Genomic DNA, 20,142 nt, shown 5'->3' with positions numbered 1-20,142 from the left:
TTAAATGAATCGATTATTAACTATTATTAGTTACCATGCCAACAAGGTCAAGGTGTAAAGCCGAAAGTTTACTTTGCACAGCCTTGCAAAGTATACTTCTTTTGACTCATAATATTGTACACAGGTATTTGACGCATGCACAGTTTTGAGCAATCCCTCGCCTCGAGTTACAACCCATGTAAATACTGCAAAAAAATTGTATCGCATGTGCGACCTGCGCATGCAAAGTATGCACGGTTACAAAAATCCAGCGGTGCGCGTTCAGTATGCACATACTCTTCTGATGACAAAATTCGCATCACGTGCACTGTCCGCTGACCCTCGCGTACACGTAAAAAGTGAAGTATACTTTGGCCTTAAGGGTAAACAAATCACCTACACCTATCCCTCGTCGGCCCCTGGTTAACTTGTGTATAAATACCCCAGTGTTTGCTCATGTTCTAGGTCTAGTCTGGTCTTGTCTTTTGCTGTTATGTGTTTGGTTCTGTCCTGTTCATGGTTTCTGTTGTTTTGGTTCCTGTTAATTCTATTATCAAAACTTATCTGCATTTGGATCCTCTCGCCTTGGAGTTTCACCACGCATAAAAGTTTGCTACTGTCCACTGTTACCTTTACTGGGTAACACAGTTGACGGTAACTTAGTTGACCTTATTTAGCATTTTGGGCCTATACTCAACATGGAAGCCCAGACCACTGAGATCATGATATGTTTAAAAATATATTTTCATAAACATAAGTTTTTGTAAAATTTTGTTGTTAAAATTTGCAGCAGTAAAACTTATGCAACACTGTAGATAGTGAATTAATTGCTTTTTTAACTATGGAAAAGAGAGAGGACCCAACTTTTGGTCTTTCATCCCTGTGCTTCAAAATTAAATGACGTCACATGCAAATTATTTGAGATTGGGACAATCCATTTCTTTTTTAAGGGGGTTTTCCTAGTGGGTAACTTAGTTGACAGTGGTTTTTCAGGCACACATACAATTATTTTTGAAGAGCACAACCTAATGTCTTGATTATCTAATCTGAGTGAAGGTAAAACTATAAAATTAATTAATGCTTAAATGCAGAGTAGAATGAGCAACTTTACAAAAAACAGGGTTCTATGTGATATGAACCTAATTTTTGAACAAAAGATATGGGTTTTTCCACATGTAGTAGTGTGACTGGGGGAAAATATAATTTTGTACTATGACAATAAGCACTTGGGCTTTATATTTATGGAAATATATTTAAAAATATACATCACGGACATGAGATGTACCCGCAATTATAGAATGACCCCTAAACTTAATGTAAACTGTAAACTTGACCATCAAATCTGATTGGTTGATTGGAATGTTGATCCAGGAACATGCTGCACTTGGTGAAACCAGGTTCTGCGTAGAGTGTCAACAGGGAAATGGGGGTGAGAGAAGGAGAACAAGACCAGCACATGACCCAGATCTGACTCAAGCCTGGGTATCATTGATCCTTGCACATCCTGAGCATGTGTACAGTCCCCTCCACCACAACTTTATTTGATTTGTATTGTATTGTAGTTTTCTGATATTATTTTGCTGTATCACGCTGCACTGTTGTCCTCAAATGAACAAGATGCAAAGTGTAGAGTTGATTTGAGGTTAATGAGTGAACAGATGTAAACAGAACAGGACAGTTACTAACAGGAAGTTGGTGCACCACAGGAAGTAGATTCTAACAGTGATGAGTCAGATACACCTGTCTACTTTCACACAGCTCTAAAAACCTGGAAATGGCCTGGTTGCTGTGAACTGATATAGCAGTAGGTTATGTTACATGTCTGAGCTGTGAAAAAGAAAGTTCCTTCATTGAACACTTATGCTTTAACAGACCTCCATTCAGCAGCTCCATCCACTGACACCACCCTGCAGGGTCCCAGCACTGCTCTTACAAATAAGTATCACATTTTACATGCTTGTTTTTGCCTCTAAAGGCCAAATTCACACTGAACAGACAGACACAGACCAACACTGACAGTCACCAGATTACAGCACGTCACTTTCTAAGTCCGATTCAGCATGTTCAATCGGCGTAAACAAGCTCCAACAGACTCCGACAGGGGTAACACACTAATCTGACAAAACCCGACAAAGTGTCTGTTGCCGTTTGCTCAGTGTGAATTGACCTTAAAGGTTCTTGTATTTCTGTTGCCTTATTTCAATATTCAACACATTCAACATAAAGCTGTTTCTTCTTTAGTATCTCTGCTGCTGTTATTAGGATGTTCAAAGGACAGGAACTACAGCCGAATGAGCTGTACTCCTTGAATCAAAATACTAGGTATAAACACATGATAAAGTCACATCGAAAATGTGTAATAACTACATTAAGCAGTTGTTTGCTTTCATCCATGCAGGTGGCTTCTAAGGGCAGATATGGGCTTCTTTATCAAAGAGTATTTCCAGGTGCTTTAGTGTGTCAGTTCCCAGAGACATGATGTTCTTTTTCTGGCTAAAAATAAATAAATGCATTACTGGTAGAAGAAACAATAGCTCATATTGCTTCGCTTGAATGTTTGCAGAATCAGATATTGACCAAAGGTCTATCAATCATTTTGGATGAAATACAGAAGCATGAAGGTGAGATTCTGGTGCCTACTGTGCATGAGTATTTATCATGAAACAGGCCTTTAACATTATCTTTTTTTTTTCTTAGGAGAGTCTGGAGAGAGACAGCTTTTTGTTTTGGCCCAGGTGTGGGACAGGTTTTTCTCTGAGATTCTACCTACTTTACAGGCTATTTTATATCCTCTGCAGGTAAATGTGTTTGTGAGCTTAGTGTTCCCATTACACTGGTATTACATGGTTTATGAGGGCATTTCCTGAGTTCTCGTAATTAAAATGGCTTAAAAACATTCTAAACAATGTTTTATTAAAAATATAAAAATTCAGAATTCAGGGGTGGGTAGGGTTAGTGTACGAGGGTTAGAATATACAGTTTGTACAGTATAAAAATCACTACATTTATGGAATGTCCTCATAATGATGATACAGTAGGGTGTGTGTGTGCGTGTGTGCGTGTGCGTGTGTGTGTGTGTGTGTGTGTGTGTGTGTGATACAAATTCCAAATCAAAACAGCCTCTCTTCACAAAATTAGCAATGGTATAGCAACAGACAATTCACAGACATTGTGAAATTTAGTCACATATGCAAGTGATTTGCTTGCAATGTAGAGGGTTGTCTGTTGTAGGCTATATATTGCAGTAAGGAACATGTCAGGACTAAGCAATAAGGGTTTTTTAACAACAAGACTGAAGACAGCAGGAGAATGAGAAGTGAAACAGATCAAACAGTAGGGCAGATGACACGAGGACTGACAGGATGGATGACCACAGACACTGTTGGATAGACAGTGTGCCTGAGAGGCAGCACCAAGCAGGAGCACACAGGACCCAAAGCTGGTAAAGTAGATCTCAGATGTGGCCCCAGTCTTGCTGCCAGGTAGAAACTCACAGAACCAGAGGCTTGATAAACAGCTGCATTAGACTTTCTGCCAGGCAGTGAGAATCAGTGGCTAGGAAACTACGGAAACAGGGCAGGGCAGGAACATACACAAGAACAAACAAGATGAGACAAATAAGAAACTAAATATAACTGGAACTAGCAAAGGCAAAAAAATAAATCAATTCTATAATAAATAACTGGAACTAGCAAACAAAGAAAATAAGAGCAGTTAACAAAAAAGTAAAACAAGAGAAATCGAAAAATAAAACTAGGCAAAACCAGAGCAAAATAAAGACTGGAAAAAAAGGATAGAAAATAAATTAAAAGCTAGAACTGACAGAGAAACTAGTTTTAGAACTGGCTGACAAGATATACAAGAGACGCATGCACACAATACAACAAAACAAAACAACAAAGACTAGAGGATAAGGTGCTCAATATAAAGGGATCAGCACATGAGGATCAGGTGAGCACAATTAGTGAAACGAAGACTAGACAAGGACTGCCTCCGAAAACCTAGGCAGCTGACTCGTTGCCTCACTGCCTTATCAGACAATGGCTTGCAAGGCAGCGTTTGTACATGAAGGCACCTCACAAAACTAATTTCAGACAGACTTCTTAGGCACTGTAACAGTTTGATGATCTACAGCAAAATAGAGAGAGCTTTGGTGAGAACTAAACAAATATTTAATTACTAGTAATTTCTCGCTGGAAATGACATCCGAAGTGGAAAATGTTGGTAAAAAAAACTTACATTTACACACAAACTGACCAGCAAATGCAACTTTCGGACTTCACAGAATGGAATGCACAGGATTGTGGGATATCAAAGGCAGCGAAGGATACATATATGCTGCCTTCAAAAATCGATCAGATGAAGGTATCTCTGGAGACAAGATTAGATTTGGACGTGCCTTGATGCCTTCCTACCCTGAAATGTGTCCTCCGAAGGCAGGACCCTGACAGAACATGTATGATGTTGTTATCCAATGCTGCAACTATGTCTTTGGTTGAACATCGGTTATTTTGACATTGGTGAGTGCTTTTAGACAGCTGAGGCAGACCAACAATTTGGCCATAATTATTGGGGGAGACTTGTCCCACTCAAAGCCCAGAATGCAGATCACTACATTCCACAGAACACCAAATCTATAATACCAATGTCTCGAAGTGGGACGAAGTGATTGACTAAGGAGATTCCACGCCTGATGAAATTTGAGATGAGGATATTGACTGGAGTACATAGGATGATGAGGAAACAGTCGACAATCAGAGGAGCTAGACAGACTGCTTAAGATCTCCTGTATTAGCAAAGCCTTCTGTGAAACATATGGGATGAGTGAGATTACATACTCTGTTGGCTCCTTCAATGATGAGCGCTGGGACGAGTGAAATGACATATATATTGCTGGCTCCAAGCTGGAAAGCAGGTCAGTGGATAGAAAGAAGAAAATGGAGAAACCCTGCAGGTTCATAAGGCATCAGACCGCACTTTCCTCTGCCACCTCTAATGTCCACCGGCATGCCAAAGCATGAACGCTGGGATTAGTGGGATGACATATAAGCTGATGGCTCCTTTAATGAAAAGCTGGAAAACAGGTCAGAAAGAAACAAGGCAGTGAAGAAACACAGGCACCCGACGGTGGACTACTTCTAGTTTAGGGTTAGGTGTTAGGGTTTGGGTTAGTAGAATAAGTTGATATGTAGCGGCAAAGTTACTTATAATCAGTATAATGTCTGTTGAGGGACTATCAAAATAAAGTGTTTTCAGATATTAAGCAGACAGTCTACTAATACTCTAATCAGAGTTACTTGACATGGCAAAGGTGTGTACCGGGTGTGTACATGTTCTGTTAGAATAAAGAATGTAAAAAGAAAACAAGCACTGTCACAGCCAGAAGCAAAGAAAAGGGAAGTAGTATGTCTACTTTAAATAATGATTTTAAATAGTGTTTAGGCACAACACAATTTAAAGTCAACTAACTTCCTGTTTAATTGTATGATCTATTTTGATTTTGCATGAAATGTATTCAGTGTCTTTCTCTTTGTATGCAGGGGCAGGAGTTGACAGTGAGACAGATGGCTCTCCTTGGCTTTAGGGACCTGGTCATAATGAAGCTCTCTCTGGGTGACCTGCTGCGTAAGAATTTGTCTCTCATCCCAGCATCCATCGCACAGATGCTCCTTGTGCTACAGGTGAATGTTAACTGCAAACCCATGCTGAAAAGCCATCTGTATAACCATCTCTATTATTCATGTCTGTTCTTATGTATGTGTAGGGAATTCAGGAATCCAGAGGCCCTTCAAAGGAATATTGCCAACTTGAGAGTCTGGTGGCGCTAGTGGTCACACCCTATCTATGGAACTGCAGGCACACAAGTAGGAAAAACAACATTGATTCATCACGGTTTAATCTATTCTGTTGCTATCTAAAAAATGCTTTCACAATAGTGATGATGCATTTTTCTACGCCAAAACCCAGAAACGAGTTAGCATTTTAGCACTTCTGGTACTATCGCCCCAAAGTCAAGGGGAGTTTTGAATGGGATTTTGTTTAAAAGCCTGAAATAAGTACGGTGATGGACACAAGCTCAAGATATTTTCATATAGTATTCTACAACATAAAACCAGTATCACTCCAATCGTGATTTTTAAAGCTTTTACATATCTTGAAAAAGGCGGTTGCTAACAAGTCATCACACCGAACATGTAAACGGCTTTCACGGCCTCGTTGTGATTATAATCACTATCTTGCAAACTATTCTAACTTGCACTTTCAGAGAATTCTTTTTTAATGAAGACTGAAAGATGAAATCGTCAGAAGAGTTGGCAGAAGCTTGGTGGTGGTGGTGATGTTGAAGTTGTGCGACCGTGGTGTAGTTCATTTATTTATATGTAAGGCTGTGGTAAACTTGACAATACTTTGACGTTTTTTCTACCATGTAAATTACACACGCCCACAGCGTTAATAAGTAGACAGCTTGGGGTGTGGGTGAGTGCAGTGTGTACATTATAGAACAAAACGTCAAAGTCTTGTCACATTATTTTTACCACAGGCTTTATTTTATTCATAAACTGAAAAACGCCATGGGAAAATCTCGAAGGAACCAGCAACAAATTAGACTTCCGGATTCTGACATCATTCCACCACTCTATTCAAAAGCCAATGAAAATCCTATTGGGTGTTTGTCGAGGGAACCAGTGTGACTGCAATGCTAACTTCTGGGTTGGCCTACAAAAATATGGCATCACTGCAGCACTCTATGGCTGTGTTCACGCTGTCAGTCCAAATCCGATTATTTGTTTATCTGATCTAAAAGTATTAACTGTTCACACATATGGCAACTGCTCAGATCCGATTTGTGTGTCCCATGCCGCTCTTTCGTTTTCTGTAATATCTGCATTGGTTTCTATGGCAATGACGTTGCATTGGTAGGCATACGCCAAAAACAACAGCAGCGACATTGAGTGGTTTGCAATACAGATGTTGTCTTATTTACAACATGACAATGTATAGCCGCCACACTGGACTACTCAGAAACGCATGTGGCTAGTATGAGCGGCATTTTTCCGTGCTGTCGTTCCACCGGTTTCAAAACATGTCTCCGTTATATTGTCATTTTCTGCTCATCCGGCACTTTGCAACAAAACAACCTTGTTTCTGCAGCAACTTTCAGCATGTTTCCTGTAACAACATCTGGCGTTTATGTTTTACATGGCGTGAGAACGCCACATAACCCACACAAAATACATTCAGAGTAGTCAGACTGAAACGGATTTCCAGAAATGTGATTTGAATAGGCCTTCAAACCACATATGAATGTAGCTCGAAACTGACTTTTTGACCATTCATTCTGGCTAAATCTGATCGGATTTCAATTGGATATGCACAGAAATCGGATTTGGACTGACAGTGTGAACGTAGCCTATTACAAGTGGTGCTCACTGCAGAGCCAAATAATGTCCAGCCCCACCTTTGTGGAACTAATGGGTGGAGGGATAGAGTTATGGGTAGGGTTAAGGTGTGGTTGGACCTTCTAGCCCAGGGGTGTCCAAAGGCGGTCCTGGAGGGCCACTGTTCTGCAGAGTTTAGACTTGCTTCAACACACCTGTCTGGAAGTTTCTAGTATGCTTTATAAGACCATGATTAACTGGTACAAGTGTGTTTCATTAGGGTTGGAGCTAAACTCTGCAGAACAGTGACCATCCAGGAGCAGGATTGGACACCCCTGTTCTAGCAGCAGGATTGGACACCCCTGTTCTAGCCCCACACATTAAATTCCATCTTGAGGGGGAGCTGGGATTTCACCTTCCACCCATGGCTCTGCAGTTTTAGTATTATTTTATTTTTCTCAGTTTTCATTTATAGTGTTTTGGTAATGTTATGTGCTTTTCTCATTTAATTTTTTATTTCTATTTAGCAGTTTTAAACAATTTTAATACTTTTAACAACTTTATTTCAATTGTTGCAATGGCAACTTTCCTAGAATGTTCCTAAAAGTTAGTACATTTAAAGCAAATAGGTTGCAACCGCTATATAAATCTGTAACGCTCTCCCATTCCTCTAGGCTGCACTGAACAAAGCACCACAAGAGCACACCCGAGTCATCCTGAGATAAGGATTACTCATTACATCTCTGAAGGCTCTTTGCTGTCCCCTGTAGTAGAACAGGAAGGGGAGGTGTACCTAGAGCGAGTGGGAAACCTACGGCGTCACAGCGTGACGAATGCCCATTCTGACATCCAGCTTCTCACTGTTACAAGCAGAGTGTATTCTGGGATGGGCGACAGCTGTGAGACCGTAGATTGACTAGAAGAACACACTTCTAAAATCTGCCATGTTATGAAAGCATCTGTGGGGACTGAAAAAGCACAGGAAAGACAGAAAACAGGACATTTAACAATAATTTATAAAGACACATTTGAGCACTGAATATTGATGAAAAAGAACATATGAAAAAGGATTTTTGTCAGATTTCCAGTGTCAAAACAATTATCAGATTAACTTGCATACATTAGTCCATCTGATTAAAGATAAGATACTCCTAATTATTTTGTCAATGTTGTTCAATGAAGCATGTAGAACATTCACACTTGTAAGCAATATTGGAAACAAATGAAGTAAGTTGACATTTGCAGTCACATTTACCGTAGTGAATTTTCACGGGCAAAGCCAGTAATTTCAATAAATGTAAATTCAAATGCAGATTTGCAGCCTTATGGGTAGTTCACCCATTTACTCACCCTCATGTTGTTCCAAACCTGTATGAGTTTCATTCCTCTGTTGAACACAAAATATGATATTTTAAAGAATGTTGGCAACCACAGTTGACGGTACCCATTGGCTTCCATTGTATTTTCTTTCCTACTATGGAAGTCAATGGATGCAGTCAACTGTCTGGTTGCCAACATTCTTCAAAATATCATCTTTTGTGTTCAACAGAGGACTGAAACTCATACAGGTTTGGAACAACATGAGGGTGAGTAAGTGATGACACTTTTCATTTTTTGGGTGAACTATCCCTTTAACCAACCATTTGCGCTTCATGCATCGCTACTCTATTGACAGGACAATTTTGTCAAAACTTCGCTAATGTGATCGCACCTTAAGCATATGCACATTTTGAAGTTGTTAAATGAAGTTGATGCACCACATTCAGTAGTCACAGTAAACAGTGCTGCTCTGTACTAATGATGTTTTAAATTGTCAGATCTTGCCAAATCAATGAAAATTATGGATTTTATTTACAAAGATTCATTTAAACCCACAGGACCTACTGTTGAGTTGGTGGGTAAGGCAGCAAAAATTAGCAGTTGAATGTAGTATTGTGAAATGAATTTGTAAAAGCTAACACTTAGCATAAGCAGCACCGTTAAATAATGTTTTTACACCCTTTAGCTTTGTTGACGGAACATTCAGTGAAATTGTGACTAATCATACAGAAGTTTGTCCATTAATTGCACCGGACTAAATGTTTTGGGAAACAATTGTATAAACAACATTTTTCACAACAGAGAGGGATTGCGAGTTATGAAACCATCATTACCAAGCCTGTTGTACCAAAGAGTCTAAGGAACGTTTAGCTGGTATTTTCTACTTTTCAGCAGAGGGTCTATGAGAACTTGAGAATGTAGCGATGTAGGAACTCAGAGTGAAGGTTCTGGGCCTCGAGGTTGGACCCCCTCCCTCCTGAGGCTCGCATCGAATCGTGGTGTGACCTCGCAGCGTACCAACAGCACGTCCTCTTTCACGAACCCACGCTGCCGCAATGCCTGTAGATGCAGGAAAGTAACGTAGCCGAAACCCTTGGGGTTGCGTTGCACGGTGGGTCGCTGGAAGGCCTGCAGGTCTGGCTTGGTCTCCATCACTTCCACATGGTGCTGCCCCTCGACCTGGTCCAACACTGCCAGTCGGATCGTGCCCTGAAAGGGCCAGGAGAGCTGGCTGTCAAACTCACCCTGCATAGTGTGCACGAAAAGCGAGATGTAGTTGGAACAGCGAGGGGCGCTGGGGGTTTGCAGATGCAGTCGGAGGCAGAGTTTGTACCCCGGCCGGCCCGTGTAGAAAGGTGGGCTGTGGAGGACTATGGGCTGACCGGCCTCTTGGTTGCGCAGGTGGAGTGAGAAGTTCTCCAAGCGCCACACATAGACGCCTTGGTACTGCTGGGCTTCCAGCTCTCGGGTGGCCTCCTCCAGTGAGCTCAGCTTTCGGCGTAGTTCTGAGACCTGGTTTTTCTGTGTGTCATTGTGGATGCACAGCTCCCGGATCTGTTGATCTTGACGCACCAGCCGACCTTCCAGCTCCAAGACAGTCTCCCGCAGGTTTATCAGCTCCTGCTTACACTGGCAAGGATCTGCCGCCCGGGAGGAGGCACCACGTTCATCTGACGAACAGTGGGCGGCAACCGACGGCATTAGGCAGCTATTGAGAGTTTGGCTGCGCAGAAACTCAGCCATGTAACGCATGTGCATCTGTGTAAATTCCTGCATGTGCTGGGCAAGTTCATTTCTTGGCATCTGTAACACATTTCCAAATAATTAAAAATCTTTTTATGTTATAAATGTAGGAAAGATTTTTTAAATGTTTTTAAAATACATTTCTTCTGCTCAACAAGGCTGCAATTATTTGATCAAAAATACAGTACAAAAAAGTAACGTGAAATATTATTACAATTTATAATAACGGTTTTCCATTTCGATATATTTTAAAAGCAACGCTGAATTTTCAGCAGACCATATTCTTTATAAGAATTAGAATATGTTGATCTGGTGCTCAAGAAAAATGTATGATGATCAATGTTGTAAACAGTTGTGCTGCTTATTATTTCTGTGGAAACTGATATATTTTTCAGGCATCTTTGATAAATAGACAGTTCTAGAGAACAGCATCTATTTGAAATAGAATTATCTTGTAATATTGTAAATGTTGTTACTGTTACTTTTGATTAATGGATCCTTGCTGAATGAAAGTAATAATTTCTTTCAACTTTTGAACGGTATTGTACATGAATTATAATGCCTATGTATGAACATGCTGAAGTAGTTCTGCACTTTATTAAGAATGATAAAAAGGAAGTCTTTAGTATTATACAACAGGAATCTCATGGCCCACCTTTTCTCGACAACCAAAAGTGCTGAAAGTACAGGCTACAGGAGCTTTCAGACAGTCTGTGTCACAGTGCAATGCCAACTGAAACCAATAAGAACAGATTCATTCAGCTTTATTATTCAACAATGTATCATTTTAAGCGTAAAACAGAGTAAATTACGGTTGTGCCTCAGGTAAAGTGCATATTAGATATTGACAAATCCTCTGACACACCTGATCCCGAATAAGCTCCATTTCGCAATATTCACACACTGTATTGGCGAAAGGACAGATCTGTTCATGAATCTACACAACAGAAAAAGAAAAAATGTTTTAGACATTAATGTTAGACAGTGTTGTTATTTTCAACTTAAATTAATACAACTAAAACTAATTACAGCTAAATATAAATATTAAAAAACCTAAAACTATTACATGTCAAAACACACCAATATTACTAAAACTTAAACTAAAATGAACTGAAAATATAAAAATAAAAGCTAATTCAAAGTATTAATACTAAAAAAGTATTTAATTATACTAAACACAACAAAGATGTTAGATGAGAAAAAAAAGATTAAAATGAGTAATACTATTTCTATAATCCCTGCTTGTAGGCCTACTTTCAAAAAAATTTCACACCAATCTAAAAATATCCAGTATGTGAAGAGGAATCAGATGTCTTCACCTGTTTGTCAGCATACACAAAACTCCCTGCGCAGGCAGGGCAGGTCATAAGCCGCTGTAAGCACTGCTGACTCTTGTGTTCATCCAGATGGCTCTTACGAACAGACTCCAGACACTGAGGGCATGGCACTGTGGCAAACTTACACTGAGACAAGTGTCTCTGAGGGAGAAAGAATATAACAATTGAAGGGGGGGTATCTAATGCGATTTCATGCATTCTGACTTATATACACTATAAAAGAGTTGGACTCATGCTAAACATCGCCAAAGTTTCAAAAAATTTGTTTGACGTATGAGTATTTCTGTGCCAAATACACTTCTCCAGGATTCGAATAAGTTTCGGAAAGTTTTTTCAGAGTATGGCCCTGTATGATGTCATAAAGGGTGGAATTCCTTGTATGGGCACTTCTCCCGGATGAGCACATGCGCATATCAACCAGAGAGAGAGCAAGAGCACGCCCATCAATGAGCTTTGTTTGGGTTACGGAAGCCGTCAGCAGCGTTGTCATTTTGTTTTTAGACCACAAATCAACAATGTCTCTAAAGAAGTGTGTTTTTGGTTGCGAGGGAAAGATAACCTTGTTCAGCTTCCCAAATAACCAAGAGTTAGGCTGTGTGTCCACCAAAAGCTTTTTTGGGCAGCTGAAAACTCTAGGCGTTCTGCTGAAAACGCCTTGCTGTGAGCGCTTTAGGGCGTTTTGTCAGCGCAGCGGATTTTTTTCCCCTAGAGACACTTTGCTTGCTATGATACAGAATATCCGCGGAAGTGTTACTAGTATCTCATTTCAGTTTGTTTCTGTATTGTTTATATATAAAAATGCAAACACAATGTAAAGTATTTGCTCTGGCTCGTGATTTGTTCTGTTATTATATGCTTCGTCATCTGTTGATGTTGTACAAGCAGAATGTGGCGGTTGGTCAGTGTTGTATTTGTCCTGATCCTCCTCCACTGTGATTGGACGGCTGGGTGAAAAGTGACAGTGATGAGCGCTGCATTTTACTCAAAGTTGAACATTTCTTCAACCTAGGGATGAAACGATTACCGGTTTCACGATAAACCACGATAAAATTTAGTGACGGTTAGTAATATCGTATAAAATTTTATTATCATTAAAACCGCGTGTGATTATCACGGTTGTGAAAACTCGCGGTAAATCTTGTCCAGTCAGCATCAGTCTGGCGCACCGCTGTTTTCTGAATGAGGAGAAATGGCTGAAAGCAGTGACAGCACTCGGGGGATTGTTCTGCCTTCTAAAAGGACCAAAACTGAGGCGTGGTCATATTTTGGCTTTTACAAAAGTCCTGAGGGAAACTTAATCTAAGATGGTCACCCTGTCTGCAAACATGCCAGAAGAAAGTCGCTGTAATAGGGAAAACACTTCAAAACTACGAACGCAAGGCAAGTGGACTTTGACCTCAATACCAAAACTACGTCTGGGAAATAATAACGTGAAGCGAACGAACAAATTCAGACAAGACTAGGGTGACATTTAAGGGATAATAATCAGGGCTTGACATTAACAACTGCCATTTGCGAGTGTAACGTTATTTCGGCTGCACACTAGCCACTCTGGCTGTTGAACTTATAATAGTCTTCTCAAAAGCCATCTGTTATAATCGCGTTGCGCATTATAAGCACTTACACGTGCTTCTATTGAGTTTATGAAAGCAATGTCTCAAAATCAGAGGCGTTCAGATTAGCGGAGTTTTGTTCAGAGCGCGCGCCGCTCTCACACGCTGAAATCTGCACTCAAAGCAGAGATAAACGTGCGATGCACGCAGGAGATTCACTCATCATACAGAGGTTGACTGTTTTTGTTCTATTTCAGCAGCGAAAATGGTTTAAAAAAAACACAGCAGAATCACAGCGCATCTAATATGACTGGCATAACGCAGGCGAATTTAGGGACCGTCTGTAAAGTTACATACAACATTGGTAACGTTATACACGTTTCAAACTTCAATAGCATTTGAAGAGAATGACAGTCATAAAAAGACTGTAAAGTGTTCATCTAGGTGTCAGGTATGATGCACACATTTTGATATTTAATAAAATAAACTGTCAAATCATATGGAAATATGGATATGCATTATTTCACTAGGATACTGTTTGGGCTCTAACACAAAATATGCTAGATTTAAATGTGTCTGATAGAACACTGATGAGAATATTGCTTGGGAATATATTTACAGTGATAATATTAGAGATTATATTTACGACAAATGATTATTATTTATGTGTTATGCGTTGCTATTGACGACGGCCATTAAGGAAGGAAATCCCACAGAATCTAGCTTAAAAAAGTGCTTAGAGCTGCTTTAGTTATTTGTTGTTTGTTGAATTTCAAATATAAAACTTGTTGAAATGTTTTAAGTGTGTGCATCTGTTCTTTTTGAACACTTTCATTTCGTTTGAACAAAACCGTGATAATATTGATAACCGTGATAATTTGGGTCACTATAATCGTGATGTTAAATTTCCATACCGTTTCATCCCTACTTCAACCCTCGACCAGTTAACGCTTGAGCGTGAAATAGACGCTCAGCGCCTCGTTGCTCTCATGGCGTTTTAAAAACGCGGTGCTCCCATTGAAAACAATTGAATACACAACCAAAACAATTGGTTGCTCTATCTGCCTTGTTACAAACATTCTTTTAAATATCTTCTTTTGTGTTCAGCAGAACAAAGAAACTCATACAGGTTTGGAACAACACGAGGGTGAGTAAATGAAGACAGAATTTTCATTTTTGGGTGAACTATCCCTTTAAGAGGTAAAGAAATGTATTAAAAATAAGATACATTCTTGTACAAATACAAAACATTTAAAAAGTATAAATATTTAAAATGTATAAATATTTAAAATACAGCATTTAATATTCTTTTAACATGCCACACCAAGTAGGGTATTCCTGCAATACCAAAGACTAGTTTCAGGACTTTTAATAAGTATTAGCAGTTTATACTATTTTATATCACTAACTATTCAATTCTGCATTTATTTTATACATTTTCAGGAATTATTTAGTTGTTTAAAATGTAATTGATATATTGTCTTGACCAGCCCCTAATTCTAAACACAACCATTGGTAACCCTCTTGATATATTTAACCTAATTTGTTTCAGTATATGAGCCCCTATATTCTGGTTTTAAATTCAGCTTTCTTGGAAAGAAAGACTAATTTTCAGTGTATGGGTGAGACCTGAATTCATTAGCCGCAGCACAGGATGGCGCTTCACGTCTGATGTGTGACCCACTTAATAAAGTTCAGTAAACGGTAAAGCAATTGTGGTACAAACTAAAAATATTCTTTACGGTTTTACTGAGGAAAAAAAGTCACCTACATCTTGGATGGACTGAGGGCGAGTAAATTAACAGCAAATTTTCATTTTTTAGTGAGCTATCCCTTTAAAATGGCAGCACCCGCTCTTATGTTATGAATAAGGTGAAAAGATAATTTTTTTTCTTAATAATTTCCGTGGGTCTAGTTTTTGCATCTGTTTGTTTGAAGTTTGATCAGGTCTCTGTTCGAGTTAAATTGGCGAGGTGGCGTTGTCACAAAAAACTAGGGTCCTGAAACCACAGCCTCTGGTATTGCAGGAGTATAGTATCGCCACACCAGCAAATTTACCTCCAGTTGGCGCAACTCCATTTTATCACTGCATCCTACATTAGGACATCTGACAGTGAGTGAGAGGATCTCTCGTTTGGCAAAGTTATCAGGGAAGAGCTGTTCCTCGAGCAGCACCTCATTGTCAACTGGACATTTCTGCCCTGTGTCCCTGCAAGGCAGAAGGAAGAGTGTTATATTTTACATTTTTATTCCTGTAAATAGGAGATAATAAACAGAAAAAAAAAACTGTTTTTTAATAAATGGAAGAGTTTATTAAAACTTTAGACAAAATCAAAAAAAAAAATTAGCATTTTTGTTTTTTGGTTAAGTATCAGTATATTGATACATCAGGATTTATGGCCCATATAGTATTTGTAGCTCATATCTGAGGAGGAAAAAACACATACATTTTATTCCGAGACTCAAACTGAGCAAAAATGTGTTGCTTGAATAAATTGCTTCAGTCAAGTAGGTGTTCATCTTAAAATACTAATAACCATATAAAATAAATTTTGTTTACTTTGCAGGGCTTGACATTAACGCTTGTCAGGGACAAGTGGATTTTTTGAAGGGGCAAGTGAAAGAGAATTTTACTTGCCCGACCGGACAAGCTGATTAAAACGTCAAAAAATAACTAGGGAACCACCAAAATGCAACAATAAATCGGCATTACTTTGGTGTAATTGGCGATCGATAGTGGATAATAATATATAATGTATAATGAACTGACGGTAACAATGTTGCGCTGTTGACGCTCGCGCAGCCTCTCGAGGAGAAATCACAACAAATGAGCACCGAAATGCCAATCGGTTGTTTGGTCATTTATATTTAATAGTTAGTCACACATTTAATCATTCTGTTTTAGCCTTTTGTTGCAATTATACCGTTTCGTATTAGAGATAATTACAGAGTAATTCAGAAAGGATCAAAAATGTAACAATTTATTAACAGTCAGGGTAAGTGTATAATGCCAATTGCATAATCAATTCAAAGATAATCCATACATAATATAAAATACTTCATAGCAAAGAATAAGATATTAATACCTGACTTCTGAATATTACATACAGGCGAACCTCGTTACAGTATTCCCCCCCGAACTCCTTGCTACATAGCTTTAAGTAAGTCAGACCAGACCAGACCGAAACCTCTTTCAAATGGAAACATTTGATAACAAAGGGAATTTACATTGACTCGATCTCCCATTTGCCTGGATTATAAGAAGAGACCAAATGGCTCCAAAAGCCACACCCATCATAATATGCTAAATATCTTTAAGCTCTAAAAACTCTTATTACCTTTTTGTATACTTCTGCAGGGACGAGATTTTTGTACCAGTCGCACTGAGACATTTCAAACGATATCAAACACATATAATACTGTATAGTGAAATCATACAGATTTTGGGTGAAATCTAAGTGATCTCTCAGCACGAAGTGGAGTAGGATGGGGGAAATTCAGGGGTAGGGAAATAAATGTAAATAGAGCCATTTTTTGATGATTCACTCAGTGTGACGTCATCTGCGAAAAGTGTCCTCTCAGAGAGTAATTGTCTTCCACCAGACATCTTGGCATTATGCAAGTTTTCTCAGTCTTTCAGTTCCAAACAAAGATCACAGCAGAACCATAACGCTTCTCACAGCAACAGTGTGTAACTGAATGATTCAGTGTTTGAATGAATCGGTTGAATCGAAGATTCAATGACCTATTCGTAAACGACTGCCTCATTCTTGAATGAATCATCTGTTTGAATGAATCGTTTAAATGAATGACTCAATGACTCACTCATTAAGACGGTCACCTGCTGCCCGCTACTGGTGGTTTAGTTTATTTCTTATTCAAACATATTTGAAAAATCTCATTACATTATTTAATGCAGCTGTAATTTTTTTTGGTGTAAATTATTTAATTTGATTGGTAACAGCCCTATGGTGTCTTATTCTAATTTAATTTCTTGATCAAATTAAAGTAATAAATGAAAGGAAAGCTGAAGCATAGCCTATATTTAATAATATTATGGAAAAAATGCCCTTTATAAAAAGGTAAAAATATCACAAATATGCAGATTTAAATATACTGATTGAACAATGATATGAATATTGCTTCAGAATAAATTATATTTACAAAAAAAAAAAAAGACAGATTTACTTGTCCGAAGCTTAATGTCGAGCCCTGCTTTATAATAGGGATGCTCCGATCGATCGACTTCGGCCGATAATCATATTTTATGACTCGATCGGTACTCACTAAACTTGGCGGATCTCAAGAACCGATCGCAATTTGATGACGTCAGCCCGTGAGAATGTCCATGATGCGTGAGGAGGCACATGACGCGCAGGGTAGGTAGTAGCAAATATTCAAATGAGAGCTTTGAAGGCCAAAGTGGAGAAGAGAACATGGGTCATCTGTCCTAAGGGATGGGCGAACGCCGTTCGGAAGTATCGAAATACAGTAGATTGATACGAATGCATCTGAAAAATAGCGGAGTACACAGAATGAGCTGATGCTGGGAAAGTGCATGATACAATTTGTCCTAAACATGACACATGCTTTATATTAAGGGCTTTAAAATAACTGGTAAGATTTAGTTAACATGTATAGTTTAAAACAGCTTGCCCTGTCAGATGCTCTGAGAGATAGACTTGTGCTGACTGACAGATAAATACTTGCACTGTTTAATGCGTTTGAGATGTGGTGCTTTCTTCAGTGCATAACTTGCATTTCACAGGGATATTCTCCATCTGTAAATTTTAGAAAGTCATGCAAATATGTCCATTTTGCTGTCAGGAGAGGACAAGCCTTCTGCATGTGAATCTCCGCTAAAATTCAGGCTTCCATAAGTATATTTTTATGAAAGTGACCATTATAATTGGGTAATCAAATATAGGCTAATATGCTTTTGTTTTTGTTTTTATTTTCATTTTTAGTTTAGTGAATTAAAAAACTAAATTATTAATACATGCCTACATTACATTCACTGTATTTGTTATAGCCTTCAATACCAACATTGTTTTTAGGACATCAAATAGAAAATACATACAAATAGAAAAACGTAGAAAATACCGGGATATATACCGTGGATCGCCATTCAACCAAAAAATACAGAGATATGACTTTTTGGCCATATCACCCAGCCCTATTAAGTATCCTGATATGCATAGTGTTATGCAGAAGCCCCATTTTAAAGGCATATTAAAATGTTCACTGTATAATGAATAATTTTTGTGATTACTTAGTACCCTGTTAAAACAATAGTTAGCATACAATTACATAATTACCATAAAAATGTAACAAAAATATAATAACGGCAACATCTATAGTATTTTTTTCTGAAAAAGGGTTAACAGTGATCAGAGAGCTTACAAATCAGTGAAGCATTGGAATCGGGATCGGTATCGGCCGATCACCATGACAAGAAATCAGTACTCGTATCAGCAGCAAAAATCCTGATCGGAGAATCCCTACTTTATAAAAATAATTAAAGGTTTCACAGCAAAAAGACATGTTTACCATAACCTAAAGGTGAACGTTTTTTTAGAATCAAACTAAAAGGCCTTTTACTTACTAAAAAAGTATAAATTATCAATCAGACGAAAGAATGTAGTAGATTGTGTGCAACCAGTTTTGCATCAAAGTTGATCATGTTGATAATTTAGAGGGCGAAGCAATTTGCGTATCAAATATGATACAGTAGGCTACACAGGGTGAATTTTGAAAGTGACAAATACACTAACCTGATGGACTTCCTGATGCAGGAGTTGCAGAATCGATGTCCACATGGTGTCTGTACAGCCGAGCGGAGACCCATTAGACAGATCGGGCACTCATACTTGCTCTCTAGCGGAGGGTCAAACTCTACATCATAGCCTTGCTGGTCTGGGGGGAGACTAGAGGAGACACTGATGGTGGAGGGGTTCTCTGTCGGGCTCAGATACGAATCTCTCTCTTTCTCCATGGCTGCTGCACAACTGGAGTGCTCGCCTTCTCCAGCGAGGCTGGACTTATCCATGTCGCTGCAAGCCATCTGTAATTACATCAAGAGAGTGTTATTATGTTTTGTGAAAATAACAGATAATCGTCCATACACACATATAACAGCAACACAAATCTGGCCCCAAAATACATGGTGCTCTTCATATAATCTGGATGCTACACAGAAATTGTCCTGTAGGTTTTCAAAACCTAGTTCAAAGTTAATTGCACAGAGGATGTGGTCACAGAACAGATATCAGGTTGATTTCCGCTATACTAATGCAAAGTGGGAAGGCATGGGATGAGAAACTAGAGGCCTTATGATGTATGCATCTTAAAACTACTGTTTCCTCACGCGCTGTGCTGTTAGGCGGGGCTGATTTGTGGGAGAAACTGCTCTCTCAATAAGTTGGAAATCACTTATTTAGTCCAAAATAGCCACATCACACATCGTAAAAGTAAAATATAAAGTTGTGAAAATGTAAACTTATCTCCCATCTTAATCTTAAACTAAATTCAAAGTCAATAGGAGTAAAGAGGCGAAAGCAGCTAATCAGTCACAACCGACGGTTACATCAGCAACTTTCCTGCCGTCGCTTATATAAACACACATTCTAACCTGACATTATTGTTGTTATAGTACCACGACCTTCTTGATATAACATATGATTCGATTATAGATGACAATCTTCCGTAATAGTTTTAATTTACATACCCTGGCTCGGTCCGGCCTCGCTGTCTACTACAGCTTCCTGTATTGACTCCAAACATCAGAGCAAAAGCGAAACGTCACTGGCTCAAACCTCCCCTCGTGACTCT

The 20,142-nt window shown here is 38.9% G+C and overlaps 2 protein-coding genes across 7 annotated transcripts in view; one reads left to right on the top strand and one right to left on the bottom strand.

The window, feature by feature from the left end:
- Positions 1-8,605, top strand: part of LOC307117700 (proline-rich protein 5-like) — a 10,025-nt gene extending 1,420 nt beyond the window's left edge. The window contains exons 2-8 of one of the 3 annotated variants that reach the window (XM_079802699.1): positions 1,852-2,301; positions 2,378-2,426; positions 2,543-2,600; positions 2,677-2,777; positions 5,520-5,660; positions 5,744-5,843; positions 8,033-8,605. In XM_079802699.1, the coding sequence (XP_079658825.1) occupies positions 2,243-2,301; positions 2,378-2,426; positions 2,543-2,600; positions 2,677-2,777; positions 5,520-5,660; positions 5,744-5,843; positions 8,033-8,274 (750 nt within the window). In that variant the 5' untranslated portion in view covers positions 1,852-2,242 and the 3' untranslated portion in view covers positions 8,275-8,605. Of the gene's footprint in view, positions 1-1,350; positions 2,302-2,377; positions 2,427-2,542; positions 2,601-2,676; positions 2,778-5,519; positions 5,661-5,743; positions 5,844-7,638 lie in introns of all 3 variants that reach the window. The other 2 variants (XM_079802701.1, XM_079802700.1) reach the window with 2 other exon arrangements.
- Positions 8,352-20,142, bottom strand: traf6 (TNF receptor-associated factor 6). 4 transcript variants are annotated; one of them, XR_013815457.1, is made up of 8 exons: positions 20,039-20,117; positions 19,086-19,375; positions 15,370-15,520; positions 11,741-11,899; positions 11,287-11,358; positions 11,077-11,154; positions 8,963-10,481; positions 8,352-8,709 (listed from the first exon to the last, which is right to left on the bottom strand). XR_013815457.1 is itself a non-coding variant. In XM_079802615.1 (7 exons), the coding sequence occupies exons 2-7, from the start codon at positions 19,373-19,375 to the stop codon at positions 9,612-9,614; spliced, it is 1,620 nt and encodes a 539-aa protein (XP_079658741.1). In that variant the 5' UTR covers positions 20,039-20,142; the 3' UTR covers positions 8,352-9,611. The 4 variants fall into 4 exon arrangements, 1 of the variants encoding a protein (XP_079658741.1); XR_013815458.1 differs by having other exon boundaries at positions 8,352-8,726; positions 9,374-10,481; positions 20,039-20,095; XR_013815459.1 differs by having other exon boundaries at positions 8,352-8,726; positions 9,526-10,481; positions 20,039-20,095.

This window comes from Gobio gobio, assembly GCF_949357685.1.
Source record: "Gobio gobio genome assembly, chromosome: 2".
NCBI classification, from domain to species: Eukaryota; Metazoa; Chordata; class Actinopteri; order Cypriniformes; family Gobionidae; genus Gobio; species Gobio gobio.
This window is presented reverse-complemented; position numbering and strand designations above follow the sequence as displayed.

What these genes read in the sequence shown, in the direction of transcription:
- traf6 (XM_079802615.1), bottom strand. Translation starts at nt 19,375, where the DNA reads ATGGCTTGCAGCGACATGGATAAGTCCAGCCTCGCTGGAGAAGGCGAG. An exon ending in TGCATCAGGAAGTCCATCAG is followed by an intron (nt 15,521 to 19,085) that starts GTTAGTGTATTT and finishes TCTGCCTTGCAG; the next exon opens with GGACACAGGGCAGAAATGTC. An exon ending in TGGAGTTGCGCCAACTGGAG is followed by an intron (nt 11,900 to 15,369) that starts GTAAATTTGCTG and finishes TTTCTCCCTCAG; the next exon opens with AGACACTTGTCTCAGTGTAA.